This window comes from Echinops telfairi, unplaced genomic scaffold (genome assembly GCF_000313985.2).
Source record: "Echinops telfairi isolate 266 unplaced genomic scaffold, ASM31398v2 ScPeMD7_18;HRSCAF=68, whole genome shotgun sequence".
In the NCBI taxonomy this organism is placed as follows: Eukaryota; Metazoa; Chordata; class Mammalia; order Afrosoricida; family Tenrecidae; genus Echinops; species Echinops telfairi.
In genome coordinates this window covers 13,337,685-13,360,492 of record NW_022103915.1, presented here as the reverse complement: position 1 = coordinate 13,360,492, position 22,808 = coordinate 13,337,685, and the positions used below count along the sequence as shown (strand labels likewise).

Sequence of the window (22,808 nt, the reverse complement as noted above, 5' to 3'; positions counted from 1 at the left end):
AGGTCGCAGGACTCGTCGTAGCCGGAGTGGTTCAGGAGCTCGGGGGCGGCATAGTGCAGGGTGAAGCACGGCGTCTTGAGGGGCTGGTTATCGGGGGGCTTTAAGCGCGCAAACCCAAAGTCAATGACCTTGATTTCCAAATTGTCATTTTCATCTGTGAACAATAAATTCTGCAAGATACAAACCCTTCCATCAGATGGCTAGAGCCTGTGGCATCGGGCACCTGCCTCCTGGTATTCTGGGTGAAGGAGAAAGACAGTGCTCGTTGCACTGCCGTTGTACGAGTCCACCGCTACAGTGTCTTGGGAACCAACAGCCCTGCGCCACCCCTGGGGGCTGTTGTCACCTCTACTTGAACTCAGCTTCTGTGTCCTCAACCCGCCTCATGCGCACCTGATCCGTAGTCACGGAGCTGACCTACGCCTCCCACCTGGCTAACATTCGACTTCTTATGCTTTCTACTAGCACTACTTTCTTTTCCATTCTGGCCATTTTTTGTATGATTAGTTTAATGCCCCCCCCCCCTCCAAACAAACTCACTGCCATCGAATCAACACTGACTCACAGAGACCCTCGCTGTGGATTTCCGAGACTGTAACTATTATGGAAGTAGAAAGCCTCATCTTTCTCCTGAGGAGCTGTTGGTAGTTTCAAACTGCCAACCATGTGGATCACAGCCCAGCGCAAAACCACCATACCACCAAATCCAGGGGCTGCGTTGATCTATACGTATAGATAGATGGCTGTATTCCTAAGGCCTGGCTCAGAAAGAGTTACATAGTAGGTACTTGGTAAATATCTGTTTACTGAATGAAGGCTGGAATGAAAGCTCTATCGTGCCTAGTACTGCCTGGTAGGAGGCGTGGAGGAGATGGACACTACGTTTCAGAAATGCGTTCTTCAAGGCAGTTCTCCTGGTTACAGGGTTGCTGTGAGTCGGCATGGACTCGGTGACACTGAGTTTAGAGGGGTTTTTAAGTTTGTTTAACTGCTAACTGTAACAATGAATGAATGCTTTCTATTGGCACAGGAAGCTTGAAAACTGAGCCTGATTGTACTGTTCTTAGAGATCTTAACAAAACTGGCCACGTATTTACGTTCGTTAGATTATCCCTCAGCACGACAACTGTATTTGGTTTGTGACCGGAAATAAAAGGCCTCACGGAAGGCTTCACTGACACAGAGAAGAAACATCTTCAACCTTTTGTTTGAAGTTCAAGGTGAATGAAGTGTGCGTGCAGAGAGAGAGGAAGAAAACACGCACTGAGACATTTCTATCACAGTGATGGGTCTATCCATTTCTACCACACTGCTGGGTCTATCCGTTTCTATCACAGTGCTGGGTCCTGAGCTTGCAGGGAAGGAAAGGAGGCCAACTTTGGATGTCAGACTTCGTCACAAGGGAAGTGTGGCACGGAAAAGTTTCAGCAAACAGCGAGCTCCTCCGTGTTACATACAGAGACTGGGGCGCAGCGTGCGAGTGCAGCCCCTGCTGCCCGAGCCCGCCGCGCCTTGGGAACGACACGAGAGGGCTCCGTCTGCAGTGGAAACGTGGAAGAAATGAGGGAGGTACCATGGCTTTTAGTTTGGTGACTTCGGTCCCTCTCCTGCACGCATCAAACCGGGCTTCCTGTTCACACGCCTCACTTCCCCAGCCCTGGGGAACACACCTGGGCGCACCTCCAATCCTTGAGGAGTACGGGGACCGGCCAGCGGCTGGCAGAAGCCTGTCGCCCGGGTGCTCAGTCTGACTCTAAGCAGGACTCTGCCTGGAACTTCCTGACTCGGAAGACGCCACCTCAGTGTGAGGGTGGCATAATCATGCACGCTGCCATTTAGAAGGCAGAGCAACAACGTTACCCTCCAGGCGCATTTTCCTCTCTCCCAAAGATGATGGGTTTAGGACGGCAGCTTGTGGAACGATGTCCTGGAGGACGATGTAAAAACACAGAGCTGTGTGACAGCGAGAAGAAGGGTGCTCTGCAGGGCCCTCGGTTAGCACAGTCGCAGATGAACTGCGGGTCTGCGGAGGGCCAGTCATCATGGAATAGAACGGGAAAACGGATTCTGTATGGGTGGGGCACAGATACTTTTCAATGAAAAGAGATGACATGCTTGTTCCTTGTCTTTCAAGAACACATTGAAGGGGCAGGAGGGGCTCGCGTTCCTGGTCAACCACAGACGGCTGAGCTCCCGCTGACAGTGCGCCAGGCTTTCCCCCAAACAATCCACTTTCTGTTAACTGGTAGTTGTATGGGTAACAATGGAAAGTGGGTGGGCAGAACTTTAAAGGGATCAGTCGATGGTAAGTGAATGCAGAGATGCACTTCCAAACATCTTCCAGTAATAATAATCCAAGATAGCCAAATAAAAGGCAAAAGAGAACTAAAACCCTGCATCCAGAGAACCCCTCTTCGGCCTCACACCGGAAGACTCAGACGTCCTGCCGATGAGCCGTGGGAGTGTGCCGGAGCGGTGCCCTTGCCCCCTGGGCTTATAAGGCGGCCCACTCTGGGGAAGAACACCGCCCCATCAGGTGGTCAAGGATGCCTGGGCACTTTAGGGCTGCGGCTTCCTGGTTCTCTCTTCATCCGTAATCACTAGTTTTCTACAACGGAGGGACTGTCACCGTTCTGAAGCCAGAAAGAGACCAACTGACAGTGAAGGCTTTCTTTACTTACTCACCTTTCAAATGCGAAAGTGTTTTTGAAACAGCTTCCAGGTCTGCACTGAGACTCAGTGCCCTGGACGTTCCAATACCTGAGGCCGAGAAAGGTGTGGAAGGAGGGCACTAGTCCGCTCCCCACAATTCCTTCAGCCCGCACTCAGAATAGCCGTGTATGCATCCCCATTCAGGAGGGGGAATGAATTTAAACAGAAACGTGGGAAATAAGCTTTCAAACGATAGCATTAAAACCAAACCAAACCAAAAAACCCTCTCAAAGGGTAGTTCTAGAAGGATTATTATTTTATGTGACAAAAATCTCCATGGCTATTTTTAGTTCCACAACTGTTGGATAAAGTATTTCTTCCATAAAAGGCTCTCACACTTATAAATATAACCTCAGGCTGATCAGCTGGCCCAAAGAAAAGAATAGAGACACATTTATTTTAGACCAAAATAGACAAAGAAAAAAAGACCCAAGAAACATGATCATTTGCAAGGACCTAGAGCAGGAAGCCTGAAAAGCAGTGGCAGCAAGGCCGGGGCGGCTGGGGCTGTTTAACGAGGGGGATGCTTAACTCGTACCTCTGGTTTCAAGTCTCTGTGCACCACGCCCACGTCGTGCATGTGGCTGACGGCGGAGACCAGCTTGCGCATGATGTAGCTGGCTTCCGTCTCGCTGAAGTGCTGCTTCTTCTGAATGCGCTCAAACAGCTCCCCGCCATTCAGCAGCTCCATCACCAGGAAGGTGTGAAGCTGGAAAAGAAACAGGGGGAGTGGGTGGGCCTCCGACAGCCGGTCCGGGGACGTGGACCGTGGTTCTCTGCTGGAAGACAGTGTGCTGGTTAAGGAGTAGCAGCAACCCTTCGTTTTGGAGGAAGGAGCTGGAGGACAAAGCGGCTTCTTCAGAATTCTAGTCAGTGACGAGGAAACGGCAGGCCCTTGCAGTGGGATCTTTTTTCTTTTCTCCGAAGGACTCTTTCGCTTTGGGTTAGCCCAGCTTTCTCAGTTAAAGTGAGGCCGAGAGCTGACAAGCCCATGCCACTGTGCCTGAATTAATGGAGAAGCCTGCAGGCTGAGGAGGGGCGACTGCCCCAGTGGGGGAAGGGGTGGTGGGGCTCTGAACGGCACGGTTTCCCTTTTAAAAAGGGTACTGTTTGATGACGTCATTTGGGGTCCTTTGAAAAAGATCTACAGCGGCAGAAACCCTCTTACCGGGTTGCTATAAGTTAAAATTGATCAGAAGGCCTGGGTTTGGGCTGCACAGATCTGCCTCAGGCTTCTGGTTAAAAGTCCCGACGAATACCCACAATTCACTGGTGGTTATTGGTCTTCTAAATGCCTCTGACCCCAACGGAATTTTCTTAATTGATTATTTTACAAGTGATACGTTGATTACTCTTTGCACATACTTCTATAAGGGAAATAACATGAGAATTACCAGAAAGCTAAGGATTTAGATGAATTCTCACATGGGAATGGTTGAGAGAAAGACCAGAGCAGCAGGCAGGTCTAAGTGCTAGGTACTTGAGCACCCTGTTATTCAGCTCGTGAAACGTCTCCTCTGGAACTGCGAACAGGGCAAAGCTGCTCATCTTGGATAAGCGGTAATGGGGGAAGGATTCTTTTGGTAAGGTCACATACTGCAGCTAATTTTAGTTTTAGGTCAAACAAATTTTAAAAAGGTCATGCTTGAGGGCTGGCTTCCACGAGAGGAGGAGGTCAGGCAGGGTCTGGGGTCTACAGCCCAGCCCTGAGCGGTGGTCTACAGGAAGGGCTGTGACCAGCACGGCTAGAGGTGGTCTACTTTCCCAAAAGCAGCCACCGAGAAGCCCATGGAGCCGAGTTCTGACACAGGATGCTGCCAGGAGCCAATAGTGACTCAAAGGGCACGTGGTTTCCAAGAGTCCAAACTGGATTGCAATGCGAATCCTGCTGCGTCGGACCTTGGGGATGTCACGTGACCTCTCTGAACCCTTTCACTAAAGCGTAGGGCAGGAGAAAATGCATATAGGTCGGCTTTAGAATGGCACCTCACAGATGTCCCCAGACCTGTCATCCCGACCTTACATTGCCAACAGGCCTGTGGAGATGGGATGAGATTAGGGATCTTCCGATGGGGAGACTCCCCTGGGCAGCCAAGGTGCGTCCTATGTAATCAGATTATCTTTACAAGGAGGAGGCAGGAGCATCTGGGCCAATAGGAGGAGATGTGATGATGGAAGCGTGGAAGCAAGCAGTGGGAGTGATGCCGGGGAGGGTCCGAGGCCAGGAACGGGGTAGCCTTCAGAGGCTAAAAAAGGCAAACAAATGGATTCTCCCTAGGGCACCTAGACAAAGGCGCCCTGGGGACGTCAACCCTGGCTTCAGGCCAGTCAGACTGGTGATCCAGTTGTGAGAGGGCTTTTGTGTTGTTTTCAGTTCCTACACTAAATACCAAACTGACCAAGCCCACGGCCTCGGAGTCCATGCTGACTCACAGGGACCTAGAGGGCAGGGTAGAGCCGCTCCGGTGAGTTTCCGAGACCTTAACTCTTGATGGGTTAGAAAGCGCCATCTTTCTCCAGTTGAGCAGCTGGAGGGTTCCAACTCCGGACCTTGCTCCTGCATCAGCAATGGGGAGCTCACAGACCGTGTACAGCACACATCACAGTTAGCAAAATGAACTCCACTGCTGCAGTCGAAAGCTGATGCCCTGTCTGCAATTTTATACTGGTTGAAAAGGCTACATGGATATATGGAAGACCTAGCGAGCATGTCACCATTACAAAACACTAATAGCCTGAGGCATATGCCGGCTACTTTATATTACACTGGTAATATATTTACACTAGTATGTACAGGATTGCATCATGGGATAAATTTATATTCCAGCAACTCATAGATAAAAGCAAGTGATAATAAACTTAACTTGTGACACAAGTATAAAATTAAAGAGTGCTGTGGTTCCTGATTTAGGAGCCCCCGTGGCTTCTCGGGTTATGAGTTCAAAACCACCAGCTATTCCCTAGGAGAAAGATGAGGCTGTCTGCCCAAGTAGCTGCAGTCTGGGGAAACCCACAGGGGCCGCAGTCAGAACGGACCCCACGGCAGTGCATAAGTGAGTGGTTCCTGAGACCTGACGTGAGTCTGGGGGTTCGAGACTAAACGCTGTGCTTGATCTATAGCCCAGGACAGAGGAGGCTATCTAAGGTCACCCATCTATCCTTTGATTGAGGAGTACATTTCTTCTGGATCATCTTCAACATGTCTGTTCCTAAAACCGGCAGCGGACAGGGACTCTGTCTCTGCTGGAGCTGAGCAGTCGATGGGTGGAGATGGCAGAGCAGCCGACAGGCCGTCTCCCAGGACGAGCCCTGGGTTCTCTCGGCATTCCTTTTCTGATGGTGAGAGCCAGAGGGACAGCGGTTGGTGTCCATTTTGTGTGCTCATTTTCCTGCTATGGACACCAGCCGTGTCTACCTCTGAGGCGGGAGAGCCAGGGCGCCCTGGTGACCTGGTTGGTGATGCACTGAGCTCTAAACAGCAAGGTCAGCAGTGGGAACCCACCAGCTGCTCTGCGGGAGAAAGATGAGACTTTCTGCTCCCAGAGAGCAATAGCCTCACACACCTAAGGGTGCAGTCCTCCTCTGCCTGTTACGGTAGCGTGGGAGTGGACTGGAAGGTAGTAGGCTTGGCTCTGGAAGGCAGTGGAGCACGGGCATTAACAGGTTGGGCCCGAGTCTGTCTGGCTCGGGCTCAGAGCCCAGCAACACAAGGTACACACTGTGAGACGGAGTTCCTTTTTCTCACTCCGCAGGGTGCCTGTGCCGCGAGAAGATTCTGACTCAGCAGGACCCTCTGGGTGTCTGCGGTTGTGCCCGTGAGGGGAGCAGGCCTTTGCTCTGGAGAGCTGAGGGTTTGAACTACCAACGTCTCAGTCACATGAGCGTGCTAACTGGTGTGCCATCAGGGTCCCCTGGGTTCCTATGGGGAACAGGTCAGATAACGGGGAGATATATGCAGTGTCTGGGATGGTACCTCGATCACCTATGGCAAGCAGGGCAGCAGCTCTCACGACGGCAGGCTTTCGTCACGATGGACCATTCTTGGGCAGAGTCTGCTGGGGAATTTCCATGCAGTAGAGAACCAGCACCATGAGGGGGCCTCCCACGGGAGACCAGGCTCTCGAGATTCCATTCTTACCGACTTGCCGTGTGATGCCTGGCAAGTCTCATGGCCCTTGTGGACCTCAATTTCATTGCTGGTAAACCAATAGACAATCGATCACACCCAGGGTCGGCTTAGCCCTGGTACCCAGCGTGTGATGAGAGCAAGACCCTGTCAGCCCAGCCAGTCTTGGGAGGGAAAGAAAACTGTACCGGTACAGGAGTGGCAGTGGGAGGCACTGGGCAGGGGGCAAAGACCTAACTAAAGGCGTCCCGCCTCCCCACATCCTAAGTCACATACTTCTTTCTGTGTTAGGGTCCTGGTGGGGCGGTGGGGCAGCAGCTCTGAGCCTACAGCTTCTGCAGAACTTGCCACTTGGAGCAAGATGGTGAAAGAGGTGTGCCCTAGCCTCTCTGCCCCGTACTGCCTGTGTTAGCTAGTAGTCATGCGGTCTGGGCAGCTAAGTTCCACTCTGGAAGCAAAAGGGAAGTGGGTGGTCCATACTGGGGAGGGGGAGGGCAGACGGCGAGGGCGCAAAGGTGGGGGCGGCAGTGGACTTGGCACTAAGCACAGTGCCCGTGTCCTGTGTAGAACCTTGTATGAGTTGGGGTACACGCACTGAGTCATACCTGGTCATGAAACACCTCGTGCAACTTCACGACGTTGGGGTGTCCTTCACAGAGTCTCAGAGCTGTGATTTCCTTATGAGTATTGGCTTCCATCCTGCAAGTTGAAGAGTTAGAAGCTCTATGAGGGGCTTCCCGAACCCCTGTCCTCTCGTAACTCTGTTTTCCCATGAATTTTTGGAAGCCTCTTAGTCTCTCTGTCTCTCTGGTAAGTCAGCCTGTGTCAGATTGTGTCTCTCTTTACAGGGCCATCAGAATCTATGTGCCAAAATATCAGGATGCCGTTTCCATGAAATGAATGAATCATTCTACCAACCGCATTATACCAAAATTATATCCGAGTCCAAAGAGAGCTAGTCACACGAAGAAATGTATGTTCAACTTGCCTGACAACTTGGAATAGGCATCTACAATCCTGTTAGTAAGGACCAGTTAAACAAACAAACAAACAAACAAACAAACAAACAAACAAACAAACAAACCTCGCTGGGCCTCAACTTCCCCAGCCGCTTCGCTTTCTCCGTCTCCCCAGAGACAAGTCTTTCAAACACACCACTTATCAGGCATGGCAGTCGCTGCTGAGAGCACTAAGCGAGTCTGAGGACCGGTCACTGCCGCAATGATATTTCTCCTAAAGGACTCTCAAACACTTGTGATTGAGACCTGTCAGAAAGCATCTATGACCGGCCTGAGTAGAAGGACTCCTCTAATGAGCCAAGTCCCCGAATCCCCAGGTAAACGGTCTCAGCACGGTGTTACTTCTTTGAAAGGGTGCTCCAGTCACCTAGCCTCCTGGCCAGCAGGCAACCTAAGGGACGCTGCCCAGGGCGGCCAAGCGTACCTTTTGCTGATTATTTTGACTGCAAAGGCTTGGCTACTCTTCTTGTGTACACACTTTCGACATATTGAGAAACTTCCTTCTCCTAACGGCTTCTCCTTCAGGTCCAGGTCGTAGTGTTGATAGAATGGAGAGTCCTGTGAAGAAACCGACATCACTTAACGGCCAGAAACAGACACGCGTGGCCTCAGACAGGAGCGCGGTACAGTCACGTGCACCACTCTGGAAGTCTTCCCAGTCGACCGAGAACATCTCTAAAGCCACCTGCTGTGAGGGCCGCCACTCACGTGCGATCGGTGTCCCCAGGAAAAGGAGTGCCTTGGGAGGGTCAGCCTGACAAGTTTACTTCATAAACTTGAGGGTGCTCGTCCGAGCCCTGTCTGCCTACCTTCAACATGGCACTCCTGGCGACGCTCGTCACTCCGGGGCGCTCGGCGCCTGCGTGAAACTGGAAGGGGTCTATGACGGCCGCGTTGCGCTTGAAGAGAATCGAGGGAGCCACAAAGGAGTAGCCCTAGGAAACAAAAGCGGGGCGCGGGCCGGAGACCGTCCAGCTTAGCACAGACTCCCGGGGACAGCTTGTTCAATGTTCTCCTAAGTCACAGTGGGGGTGTGTGGGGGATACGGAAAACACTCAAGCATTTCTTGAGATGAATCTAATTTTATCTTATTTGCGATTCGAAATGCCAGGTCATCTCTGCTCGGCAGAAAATACTGTTCAGCAGGTGCTAACACTATCTTCCAGCGGAGTCCGGCGGGCGGGCTCCCCATGAGCAGCAGGGACATACCTGCTCCACCTCTTCCAAACCCTGCCCCAGAGCTGTCACCCTTCAGCTGCAAGTCTGCTGTGGGTACGGCTCTCCTCCCAGACCAGGGACCACGATAAGGAACATGGCCAAGTGTGCTCTTAAAGTTTTCAACCAGGAAAAACTGCAAGTTTCAAACTAGCTCAATTCTAGTGCAGTGATTACTTGACTCTTATTTGACCTCTTCAGAACTAAACTTAAAACTGAGTTTTAGAGAGAACATCTGGTAACAGAAAGGTGCGCTGCACCAAGCAGGGTCAAAGGATGGCACTGTTCCAGCGAGCGCATTCACCAGACGCGCCAACAAACGCTCCTCCTGCACCCTCCAAGTGCCTGGCCCTGTGCCAGACTCGGCTGCCACAAGACCCCTTACGGAGTCGACGAAGCACAGGCCTGGTGCCACCTAGCAGTTTGAATGTGTTCTCTTACAGGGAGAGAAAATGGAAGGTCCTGGAAAGAAATCCTTTCTTAAAAATAAAATCCATTCTTAAAAAAAAAAAAAAATAAAATAAAAAAAAATAAAATCCATTCTGAATGATCAGTAGTTTGAATGCAGTGAAAATTATTCACTAGAGATAAAGAATCAGACGACATACTTTATTAACTAAAGTTGATCTTTTTTAATGAACAGAGGTACTAGAAATCAGCACTGAATTTTCTATTGCAAAAGTCTAGAATGAGGAAAGTGCTGGTGTACAATCAACACTTTGTGTATTGACAAACCATCCCCAGTGGCTCTGCGGGACAAGTCACACGCTTCAGTTCAAATGCAGGGTCTTTTCTGCACTAATGAGGCGCCCTGGGGGCGTAGTGGGTTTCGCAGCTACTAGGCCAGTGTTTGAACATACCAACCATTCCCAGGGACAAAGGGGAGGCCTTCGGCTCCTGTAAAGATGGGCTGCCCCCGAAACCTGCAGGGGGAGTTCCCTTTGACTGCGGGTTACCATGGAATCCAGGGCATGAGTTGTGTTCTGTTGGTGTGCAGTTAGTGATTGTGAAAACAGGAGTCAGATGGGTCTTTCAGCTCCCGTCAAGAGTCTCAGGCTTGGAAATGGACAGGGCAGTTCTACCTTGTCCTGTAGGGTCACTATGAGCCGCAATCGGACGCAATGACTGAGAGTTGTGAAAAATGTAGCACGCCCATTTCGCATGCTTCCAGAAAAAGATCTGTCATACAAGGAGAGTGACCCTTCCTTTCAAAGCACAGGTGGCCTGCACCTGTGGACCTTACCTGAAACAGCTTCTCCGAGCTCTGGGGCAGGGCGGCGGGCGAGTATGTGGGGTCCATTTCTGTGAACTCGTCTGCAAAGTTGCTCACGTCTAATTCATCGCGAATGACGGGCTTGAATGGCGCGGGCACTCTTTTGGCAGCTAAATCATCCCAGCTCATTTTCTGTAGCAGAAAAAGAACATCGTGCACAACAGACATGAACACGGTGGGCATATATTTCCTAAAAATAACAACCGGCACTTGGGATTTTAAGTGAGTGGCGGGAAAGGGGCGTGGGGTCAAGGTTATGTGTCCATTTACTTGGTCAGGCTTGCTCCTCAGCGGTTTGACAGATGTCACGTCGCCATCTTCCATGGGCGATCTGATGTGAGCAGCCCATCGGTTGAAAGGGGGGTTTCCTTGGGGGTGGGGCCTGCGCCCACTCTGTGGGTGCTCTTGCGAAGCTCTCTGGACCTTCTATCTGACTCACTATCCTCAGCCTGCTGCTTCTTGGGATGTGGGTCAGCAGCCTGCCACGTCAGCCCCTACAACCATGTGAGTTAGGAGAAGCCCCCAGCCTGAGGCCCGGCACGTGGATTCGGGGCCTACCAGCCCCTACAACCATGTGAGTTAGGAGAAGCCCCCAGCCTGAGGCCCGACACGTGGATTCGGGGCCTACCAGCCCCTACAACTGTGTGAGTCGTTCCGTTGAAATACGCTGCATTGTGGTTAGAGGCCATCAATTGGTTCCAACTCAAAGTGACTCAGACTCACATTTGACAGCACAAAACACCGCCCGGTCCTGGGCCGTGCTCACAGCTGTGGTCATGTTGGAGCCCACTGTTGCAGCCACTGTGCCAATCTATCTTGCCAAAGAGTCTTCCTCTTTGCTCTGCCCTTGTATTTTACCAAGCATGAGGCCCTTTTCCAGGGACTGGGCTCTCCTGATAATGTGTCCAAAGTAGGTGCGATGAAGTCTTGCCCTTATGTCTAAAGTATATGAGAAGTCTGGCCAGTGAAATAGATATATGCACATATATTAATATTATGTATATATTATGAATATACAAATACAGTTATACATGAACATTTAGTTAAAGATCTATGTATATATATTTATTTCCCTGGTTTTTATCCCCTACAGAGACCAGCTTAAGAGAGAGAAGCTAAAAACAGGGTGCATATTTTAAACCAGTAATTGCTGTGAGCTGCTGCTGAGTGGATTCCAACTCACAGTGCCTCTGTGCGGCAGCTGCGTGATCTGCGCCGTTCTTACCGGCGCCGGCGGCGTTGCCTGAATCCACTGTTGCAGCCGCAGGCACTGTCAGATCCTTCTGTCTGGGATGGCGTCTACCACAGGCCTCTCCCCCCTGGCCCTTGCGAGATGAAGTCCCCACCTTGGCTTCTGAGGAACATTCCGTCTGTAGACCTGTTTGTTCTGGAAGTCCATGGGAAAGCCCGCATTCTTCACCAGCATCAGGGCTCAGATGCATCCCAGCCAGAGCACACTTCCTGACTGCACCTTGTAAGCCCCTTGTAAGCGCTGCAGGGTAGCGCTACTGTGTCCTTGTGGCACTGTGTCCTCTGAGGCCTCCTGAGATACCCTGGTCGGCTCTTAGGGAGGCCAAAGGAAAAATGGTTTTGTCCTGAGGTTCTTGAGGAAGGAGTTAAACTAAAGAAGCACCACACAAGGCTTAAAGATCCCTGGCTATGAACGCTGACCCTACAGGAATGCTCTGTTTCCTAGCAGCAGCGCGGCTGACCTCTCCCTCTCTCCTTCCTGGGCCTCCAGTAGGGTCGAAATGAAGTGAATTCATCCTAAGCCAGGGATTTTCTGATGCCTGCTATTGTAAGTGATGCTGACTGTCAAACTGACGAATGACAGTTACATTCAAGCCTCTGAAGCACTGCCTCTGTTCCCCCTTGGGACACCCAGGTTCCTGCCCACCGAGGGCAGGCACTTACTGTCTGATCAACTGCCGGGTGTCCTCTGATTCCAGCCCAACCCTCTGCTTTGTTTCTTTCCCTGCTAGCCACGTGAAACTGCAGGCCATACTTACTGGATCAAATCCACGGTTATCTACCAGTTACCTGATTTTTCCAAGTCGACGCCATTGCTTGTGAGACTTGCCCTTCGGTCCCAGTAATCCCCAAGAATGAACAAAGCCTGGCTGATGGGAACAGAGAGGTGCTGTCCACTGCAAGACGCAAACAGACTACCCGGATGGCAACATGAGGCCAGCTCCATTTTCGGGTTGATAAAACTTCAGTTAAAAAGTCTCATTGGCACAGAATGTTTTCACTCTGCCCCCTTGTGGGTGCAAAGGAGATAACGCCATTAAACCAGAGGCTCTTTAGATTGTTCAGCCAAAACGGGATTCCCAAGACCCTTTAGGTCTTCTTTGAAACTGAAATACGACTACTAACAATCGAGGAGCAAACGAAAGCTCGGGAACAAGAAGAGACCACCCAAAGAAGGCTGGCGGAAGAGCCGGGAGCAGAGCTGTCCGTCTGGAGTGGCTCTTTGGTTCCCTGGCTCTTTCCAGCTGAGCTGGCTTCCTTCCTGCGGTGGCCGAGGCTCATGTGCACTACCGGACTCACATGACGAGAGGGGTCTACAGCCAAGGGAAGGAATCCGCTGTTAGCAGAGCATCCTTTAGGATGCAGAACATTTCGTATGACTACCGTTCCCCTCTGCCTCTGCTCCGATGGGCGGGGGTACCACTAGGATCTTTACAACTAGAATTCTGGCCCTTCATTTAAGAAGTCATGACAATTCAGTCATTTCACATTACCATTCCATGCTATAAAAGATGAGTAAAACCTCTAATAAGAAAGGCATATTATCAGATTCACAAACCTCGGTTTTGACCACAGAGAAAAACGGACTTTGGAGAACATCACGGAGTTATTGCACGGAAGTTGTTTCTTGAATTTTACCTGGCTGTTGTTTTTTGAGCCAAACGTCTGAGCTAGGTATCTGAAGTTGTTTGTTCCAATACGAACCTTTCCACACCACAGGAAGCGGTAACGTGCACACACTGAGAAGTATACTTTATTTTCTGTGTCACTGGCCATCCGCCGAAAGTCCAGCCACTGCCTTTTGGAACAGCTATATTAAGAAGCTGGAGTGAGTCGGCCCTTCCTCAAGAAGCGCGGTCAGAGCAGTAGTTCTTATCCTCCATCGATGCTTGCCTGTCTGTATTTCAAGCGACCCCTGGTGACAGCATGAAAACTCACTCTCCGGCCCCAGGGAAAGGAGAGAGCGGAGAACACACTGCAGTTGTCCCAGGCACGTAACTGACACGCACGAGACTCGGGACTTTCTGAACCTTCTCCTGGGAGAGCAGACATTGCTATTTAAGGGCTTCCGGCAGAGGAGAGGAGGGAGGAATTGCACACGCGCGCGCGCGCGCACACATGCACACACACGCACGAATAGCTCATGAACGGCGAGAGGAGCAAAAAGCATTAATAAAATCTGTCTTGTTAGTGCATATGACTAAGTCCTAAGAGACGGGACCAATGCCCAGAAAGTCTAACTAATTAACAGGCAGAAAAATGGCCTATCATGAGCCTTCCCATCTCTTCTCTATGTAGGGAGAAAATGATGATGTTGGTTTTTACAAGCAGTGCTCTGGGCCTTCCTGCAAGCCCACCTGTAGGTGACATTCAGGGGGAGACTCCAAGCAGCACAGGGATCATTCATTCCATGCAGGATGCCGGGTCCCATGGAAACAGGAAGGGAAGGCTCAGGACCACCTTTTACCTGGAAGAAGAGATGCTCCTTGATTTCATCTGCATCCCGAGGACCACACCCCAACCTCTTCTTGGGGTCTTTCATCAGCAGGCGCTGGAGAAGATCTTTGGCTAGCGGACTCATTTCTTGGGGATAAGGAGGTTCACTTTTTAAGATCCTCCTGCAGGCAGGGAAAGCTTGCTGTTAAAATCTCCAGGGGACTGAGTTTCATAGCCATGGGATTCTGGAGCAAAACCAAGTAGCAAACACATGTTGAAATAGAACTGCATGTGAACAATGGAAATACAGTTAAAATAAGAGCCTGGGGAACCAAATCTCTGAATCTTACACAGGAACAAAAAGTGCAGGATAATTTCAGTCCAGATCAATCCTGAAGCTACCATCTGCGTTCTCTAACTAGGAAAGGAAGGAGGGAAGGAAGGCAGGCAGGTGGCCTTAGGGATGGGCCGTCGTTAGATGCCATTTGAGTCGGTTCCGACTGCCAGTGGACTTCCGTACACTAGAATGACACACTGCCGGTTCTGCGCCATCCTCACAACTGTTGCCATGCCTGAGTCCCTGTGACAGCCACTGTGTGAATGCATTTCCTTCACTGAGGGTCTGTACTAGACCTTCCACTCATGGAGCTCTGGCGGCACTGTTGGGTAAGCACGGAACTGCTAACTGCCAGGTTGGTGGTTCAAACCCACCAGCTGCTCCTCGGGAGAAAGAGGAGGCTGTCTGCACCCATAAAGATTTATAGCCTTGGAAACCCTTCACAGAATTGCTGTGAGTGAGAATCAATTCTGTGGCAGTGGGTTTGGTTTGAGTTAGGTTTATACATGCATAAGAGAACAAAAAACCCCAACCCACTGCCACCACATTGATTCCAACTCCCACTGGCTCCGCAGAACGGACCCGTCCTCACCCGGGCAGTGTGCTTGCTTTCTGAATCAGTAATCATCCAAGTTGTGCATGTGTGCTTAGAAAGGCACCGGGGAACCCCAGAAATGAACTTGAAGTGGGCAGGGCTCAAATCAGCCCTACCTCCTTGGCAACTTTGGGGCCAGCACATTCCGCACACTTCGTGGGCACCCTCGCTTCACCCGCACAACTGTCCTGTCAGAAAGCTGCTAGTATCCCTGCTTTACAGCTGAAAACAAACTTCTTTAAAAAAAGCAAGAACTATAAATATGAGTTAGTATTCCAATGTCATGTTTTAGACTGGGGACAGTTTTAATACTCACTGTGAAAATAAGCACATACCAACAGCAACACAGTTAGCACAATTCTGGAGGAAGATCATTAGAGAAGGATTTTCCCAGCTACATATGGAAATGTTTTATGCAACAAAATAGTGAAGCTGAGGTACTAGCAAAAGAAATCAACAGCCCAGCAGGGCTGGGCAGAACAGAAAAGAAAACTTGAAAAATAACAGGCACATAAACTTGCTGCCATGGAGCTGATGCACTTACAGCGGTCCTATAGGACGGGGTAGCCCTGACCCTGTGGGTTTTCAAGACTGCAACTCTTTATGAGAGTAAAAAGCCTCATTTTTCTCCCAAGGAGTGGCTGGTGGTTAGCAACCCAACTTGGAACCACTACGCCACCAGAGCTCCCCCAGGCATGTATGAAGACTTAATACACCTAAAGTGACCAACCCAAACAGCAAAGTCAGCTCTGTTCAAGAAACGTGTTGGAGAAACCAGCTATTTGGGAAATAAGCTCATTGTAGCTTGTATCACATCCCCGAGTTAGCTCCAATTGGTTTGAGGTATCACATGCAATACGAAACAGACCTGAAATCTACAGTAACATGAAAATGAATATAGCATGTCTTCCCATCCGTGAAGGCTAGGTTTCTGGAAAAGCCATCCACACTCGATTAGCTTAAGAACTGACAGGTTAACTGGGGCGAGGGTGGAGCCATCAAGATGACAGTGTGGAGGCAGGGAGGGTCAAACAGCCCAGGATAGAACCTAGGTGGTGAATGTGTGAGTATCCTGTGAACAACTGTTCTCACTGGTTTGAGATGTTCATAATCAAACCCATGACACTTTGCACGTGTGTTGTATGTTCGTGAAAAAACAACACTTACTGAAAAGTTGACACAAGAAGACGTGGCAGTAATGGACAGGCCTGGGTTGTCACCCCCTCAAGCGTCACCTTATCAGAGAAACCTCCCCGACGACCATTTATCAAAAGCAGCTGCTCCTCTTTCTTCACGCCATTTTCTTTTTCTTCATGACATTCACAGATATTTATTTGTCTATTACTTCTTTCAACTAAATGTAAGCTCTAAGGAATTGGGGAATCTCTTGCTTTGTTTGCTTCTTTATTCCTAGGGTCCAGAACAGAATGTAGCAAGTGCTCAACAAACGCTGACCGAGTAAGCGAATGTCCAAATGCTTTCCATCCACTACGCCTGCTACCACTGGACCCTTGGATGCCGACCGTGGCTCTTACTGGTGGACCTCTCTCCCTGTGGCCCACTCAGTGCTTCTGGAGCTGTGACTTCTCCAACCACCAGTGTGCGCTATTGGTGCCCTCTCCTTGGAAAGGGGCAGGGTGACAGAAATGGGCAAGAACCAAGAACTCAGATTTCAGGCAGGCGATCCCCTGGGGTCAAGCTACTGCAAGTAACAACAATAAAAAGTAAGGGAGTGGAATGCCAAGAATTTCAGAGAGCAGGCCGAACAGGAACGAGCCAGAGGAGGTGAGCACCGGTCCCACAGCAGACGAGAGGCCCTGTGATACACAAGGAGGGCAACACCGAAGATGGCGAGCTCATGAGGGACAGGAAGGCACTCAGTGACAGGGCCAAGAACACTCAAGGGTCCCCTCTTCCCTCCATGACCCCCGCTCTGAGGGGAGAAGCCGGAGTCCACACAAGCAACATTCAGGGAGCGAGAGAAGGGGAGAGCAGCGAGGGATGAGAGAAGCATAAGAAGTGTTCATGTGAGGGAGGGCTAGCCTTCTGGCACCCTGTCTCTGTAACTAGTAGGATTAGGTTTCTGACAGATCTCCTCCTTACCTGGAAGGATTACACTGAGCCCCTCACCCGTCTCTCCAAGAAGAGGCTTTGAGGGCACATGAGCATACAGCAGGACACACTCCTACATCCCATGTGTGATGTGAGTCGATGCTGACGCCCGGTCCCCCTGCAGGATGGGGTAGAACTGCCCCTGTGGGTTTCTGAGACTGTCACTCTTTACAGGAGTAGAAAGCCTCATCTTTCTCCCTTGGAGTGGCTGCTGGTTTCGAACTGCTGAGTTTGCAGGTTGCAGGGCTCCCGTGTCAGTGAAGGAGGAGGACAGATTCACAGGCTGATCGAAGGAAAGGACCCCACGCGGAGGCTCGTGAGCGCTCCTCTCCCTCTACGCCCTTCCTGTTACGCTGCTGCAGCGTGAGTATGTCATTCAGGAGGTACTGAGGAATTGCTCGTGTGACAAGCACCAATAGATGTGGGCTAACTGGTCCAAATCCAGTATGGATATTTTACTGTATAGATTTCCACACCAATTTTAAAAAGAAAAACAAACCAACAAATGGGATAAGTCAAGGTGCTAGCCAACTAATCAATCGATAGGGATAAATATGAGATAGTCTTGATTTTGTATTTAGAAGGCATGATGTCTTAATTAGTGTTTTCTGTTTTACCTCTCTGGGTTCTAATAGCTACTGCAATGGCAACCCAAGACTTCCAGACAAAACCCATGTTTAAAGAGGAGTTTATTTTAAGAGAGTTACCAAGTAGTAATGCCAGTGAGAAATGCTCAGGGTCAAGTTTATCAGGCCATGCTACAGAGTTCTTTCAGGTCTGCTAATGAAGGTCACTACTATGAGTCAGCACCGGCTGGATGGCAGTTTTTGGTCTAACTCCACTGCAGTTAACAAGGATAAACATGGGCTAAACCTAGTGACCGCCTAAGTCCAGCATCATGACACCGAAGATGAGGTCACCTCTATGACTAGGCTACAACACGTGCCATCCATCTCGTGAGCAGACTCTCCGTGGCCTCCCCAGCGCGAAGGCTCTGAGGCCACCAGCTGCCATGGTGGAGACTTCTGCAGAGCAGAGAACTGAGCGTGGTCTTCAGTCAACCACTGACAAGAAACTGAGTTCCACAGCCGGGGGAAAGGGAATCCTGTCCACCTGGAAGACATCCTCCGCCAGTCAAGAGCTGTTATGACTAGAGTCCTCTCACGCTCGCTCTCTCTTTGCAGGGGGTGGAGGCACAGTAGGCAAGACATGACATTCATTTCTTTTTAAAAATCAAGTTACATAAATCTGAGTCGTCACTGACCAAAGTTGTTAAGAAATCTGGTATCTGTAATCTCTCACACTTCATGGTTCTTGCCTCCCATCTTGGATTGTAACAGAAATCTGGGACTTAAAGAGTTTGGGAGAAAGAGGGATGAGGTCTCTAGCCATCAGTCCTTCTGGTCATGCTGAAGACTCTTAAGGTCTAGGTCTCATGATCTGTTCAAGGACTGAACCACCAGTCCCTCTATATCAGGCTTGGCCTCCAGGGAATTAGATGAGACTATGGAGTTTGAAGTCGTCTACCACGTGCATCTGCGTAGCCACTTGTGTAGGGAGTGGGGCCTGTCCACAGCACTGCGGGTGACTCGGAACCCGGGTCTGACCTTTTACAGGACCAGTCAGTCACCTTGTCTCTGGAACATCTACTCACTGCATCTGAAACATGAAGTCTACACACGCTCCCTGAAATGCAAGTTCCAGCAATCAAAAGAAAACTGCCTTTCAGATTTCTGAGAGTTGATTACAGCAAAAACTAAACAAAATCAATACTGCAAAACTAACAACAGGGTAGTCCTATATTCAAATATTAATACCACAGTTCACCAATCTAAGATCCCACTGATTCTAAGAGACATCATGACTTTATGTACCACTGCAAAAGGAAAACTCTCAATTAAACGAATGACGCCTTGTAAGACTCAGAATGTTTGACTTATATTTATTAAAATATAAATATATTTATACAAAATCACATCTTCTAGATTTACTTGAGTCTCTACCATCAGATGGAAGAAGCCCTGCTGCCCAGTGCCTGTGCCTTTTGTATCAACAGCAGTACGTGTTTTGGTGTCGGTGCTGAAGTAAGTATAACACCTTCCCATGCAGCAGTGACTGCCACCTGACAGACAGTGAACGCTAGAGGGCAAGAACCAAGACAAGCAGATGCGCACTGTACAAGGAGTACAAATGGGATACCAACTCCTGGAAAAGCCACAGGGCAATCATTCAAATCCATCACGCTGGCCATTTCATTCTTGCCCAGGTAATCTTATACAAACATGGTCCCGTCCCCCCGCCCCCACCAGGGATGGCATTCAAACAGCCAGAAGACAACTGGGAGGACACTGATCAAGTGATCCCACCCAGGTGAGAGCTGGACTCGCCGGTGGTCTTGGCCTAGGCGACAGGCGGTGGTCAAGAACCAGCATTACACTGGTTTGGGGTTACCAGCAACAAACAGGAGGTACGCGGGTAAATTGGATGATACATTATTTTGAAACATTAAAAAAGATTTTTTTTAATTAGGCAGAGTTCAGGGAAGGTCATCATAATTAAGGAACTGAAGAGTTCGGTGATGAGAGAAAGCCTTTGCTGATTAAGACGCGAGGACAAGATAATGACAGTTATCTGAGCGGTGTGTGCTTTAGGGATTTAGAAGATCTTATGCTAGGAAAGATAATCAGAGTGATTACCTCGAAATGAAAAAGTAAAGAAGGATAATTTAGTGATTACACTCTTTGTAGGTTTCATTTACAAACATGGAACCACAGGTTAACTGCAAGCTTTAAACAAAATTATCCACAATATGCCAAAAAAACGATAACTGACAAAACAGTCTTTCTTAAATTCTAGTTTTTCAGAGTTCGGACCATCTGACTCAGGCTCTCGGAAGGGAAGAGAACGCTAGTTAGATTCCTGAAAACCCGCTTGTTCTGGGTTCGGATATCAGATGCTCTGCGCCAGGCTCGTCCCCTTTCTGGAACCAGAATGTCGACTGATTGGTTCTCAACCTTCCTCATGCAGCGACCCCGTAACACAGTTCCCCATGTGGTGGTGACCCCCCAACCATCAAATTATTTCGTTGCTACTTCTTAACTGTCATTTTGCTACTGTTATGCATTGGGTGACCCCTGTGAAAAGGTCGTTCAACCCTCAAAGGGATCATGACCCACAGGTCAAGGACCACTGCTCTAAAGGCAATAGGAGCGATTCAAAGTTAAACATCACTTGGTGCAGTATTCTCCTCCCTTGGAAGGGGTGACGTGCTACCTTTGTAGACAGAGCTGGAGTACAAAGGAAGGTGTGACAAAAGGAAGACTGCTTGAGAAAGAGGGACACTATCTAATGTTGTCAAGCTAAGGCCGCCCACTGCACCTGCTACCTCAATGAGTAGGACCGTGCCAAGGGAACCAAAGTCTCAAGACTGTGCCCCAAGGTTTCCCGTCATTCTCGGGCATGATCAAATTGTCAAGCAAAGCATAATATTAAAAACACGCAGGCATTGCTGGGATGGCTGAGAGCAGGCCTGACTTCCGACGATTTTAAAGTGGCAGTCCTGATCATTTCGCTTTGGTTGGCCTTAAGTAAACTGGAAGAAGAGGAAATGGTTTGCTTAAAGCTCTAGCCTGGAAAGGGAACATTAACAAAAAAATAGTAGCTGTACTGAAGTACAAGTAACGTGCAGTCATGTGGTCACATTTAGAGTGAACAATTTGAGAGTTATGGTACCGTGGTATGTCCATGGTAGGACAATGGCTCGACCCATCACTCCCAAAGTTTCCTCCTGTGCCTCGGCAGCCCTTCTCCCACCTTGGTCTCCAGGCAACCACCGATCGGCTTTCTGTCACTGTGTACACATCAGCTTTCATTTTCTCGCACTGGGACCAACAGGGTGCAATCTACGCTGCCTGGCTTCTTTCACGCAGCAGTAGCACCCTGAGATTCATCCACGCTGTTGTGTGTGCCGATGTGTCGTCCCTCCTTTCTGGCACAGTGGTGGTCTACATCACACTTGATTATCATTCACTTGGTGACAGACATCTGGGTTATTTCCAGGATGTGGCTCTCACCAATGAAGCTGCTGTGAACGTGTGTGGTTAAGTTTTTGTGTGGACACACAATTCCACGTCTCTTGGTCAACAGTGTAGTATGGGGGCATGACCTTTAGCATCTGTATGCCCCAGTCTAGCACAGTACTTACTCACTATGTGGAATTCAGTAAATATCTGGAATGAGTTAAGGAGCAACAACAACAAAAGCTCAAATATAAAACGTTATACAAATTGCCAGTTATGGTTTTGTCCTGCTTTTGCTTGAATTTTGTAACTTTGAGAACAGATTTAACACTAAAAATTGAGACTTCCACTTCCAACTAAGATGGAAGAACAGGGACCAGATTCACCCTCATGCCTGAAACAGTTTTAGAAATGGGTAAATTTATGAGCGAGCAGTTTAAGAGACTACAGCCATCAGGCAATGAAAGACCATGGCCACAGAGAGGCAGGCGACAAGGAGGCTGGGCTGTATGGTCATCTCTGTTTACCGTCCTAAGAAAGCGCTTCCAGGCTGTGGTGCAAGGAAGCCAACCAGGCGGAGCTGAGACAGAGCAGAGGGTCTGGGAACACCAATGCAGCTAGAATTTGCACCGAGGCTCTGAGACGAGAGAGCTGCAGAGAGCAGCCCAGAGAGTAGCGGAGGGTACCACCTGGGTGTGACTGATAACACATGCATTTGTGGACGCTACTCCATAAGGTTAAGATGTTGTTTCGCTCCAACATGATCCATCGATTCGACACCGTTCCAATCCCAACAAGCTTTGAGGGGATTGTGTAACAATTAACAACCCGAGTCTAAAACCCACTTGCTGAGCGCAAGTGGGAGAAAGGCAGCACTAAAGAGACGGGTTGAGCCTGGCCACTGACACCTGTGGACTTGGTTTACAGGAAAAAGAGAAGACGAGAGCGGGTTGACTGGTCTAAAGTTCATGACCTAGCACGAGGGGGCTAGGCTTGTTGAGTATTTGTGACAAGCCCATGGTCTAAAGCAAAGCGACCAATGGGCACCCTGGGGAGGCTAAGTGAGGCAGCCCACATTGAGTTGACCAGAACCCGACCAGACGAAAAGTTATTTGAGCATGTGAACTGGTGCATACTGCTGCAGACTTTACAGATGGTCTGTCTGGATTGGACTTTGCTTATGGATGCAGACTTCACAAGGTTCCAACCAGAATGAAGAGTCTTTACATTGAAAAATATGATTGTCTCCTCAGAGCACTGGGTTGATCTAAGTAGGCAGTATAGAAATTGGATATCCAAAACTGGGGTGATAAAGGCATGAAGTGGTTGGCTTACAAACTTTCATAGGTGGGGGAATATAGTCATAGGATTATAGGATTAAGGTGTAGGTGTTACTTAACTGCAATTGTTAGGCATAGGATGTTTTTGTTTTGTTCACTTATAAAATGTTATGTTGAAAGGAGGGTGACACATTTTTTTAATTGTATGCATTTTTGTTTTATCCTGTTAGGAACAGATATGATTTTATTATTATTTGTTTGAAAATTATATACATGGCTAAAGAATTGTGTACAGGTACCAAGCTGGCAAAGGGTGAATTATGATAGGTTTATTGTGCCAACCTGACTAATGAGCACATGTGGGATTAATTGAAGGGTAGAAAAATAAATGGCTCTGCAAGCCTCACCTTTCTGTCTCTTGCTCTCTGATGGC

General features: G+C 49.3%; 1 protein-coding gene across 1 annotated transcript in view; it reads right to left on the bottom strand.

Annotated features, from left to right (window-relative positions):
- RPS6KA5 (ribosomal protein S6 kinase A5) overlaps positions 1 to 22,808 on the bottom strand; it is a 132,998-nt gene that overhangs the window by 11,631 nt on the left and 98,559 nt on the right. The window contains exons 7-13 of the mRNA XM_045288129.1: positions 14,064 to 14,214; positions 10,316 to 10,477; positions 8,667 to 8,792; positions 8,282 to 8,415; positions 7,444 to 7,537; positions 3,251 to 3,421; positions 3 to 170 (exon numbers count right to left, since the gene is read on the bottom strand). Of these exons, the coding sequence (XP_045144064.1) occupies positions 3 to 170; positions 3,251 to 3,421; positions 7,444 to 7,537; positions 8,282 to 8,415; positions 8,667 to 8,792; positions 10,316 to 10,477; positions 14,064 to 14,214 (1,006 nt within the window). The remainder of the gene's footprint in view (positions 1 to 2; positions 171 to 3,250; positions 3,422 to 7,443; positions 7,538 to 8,281; positions 8,416 to 8,666; positions 8,793 to 10,315; positions 10,478 to 14,063; positions 14,215 to 22,808) is intronic.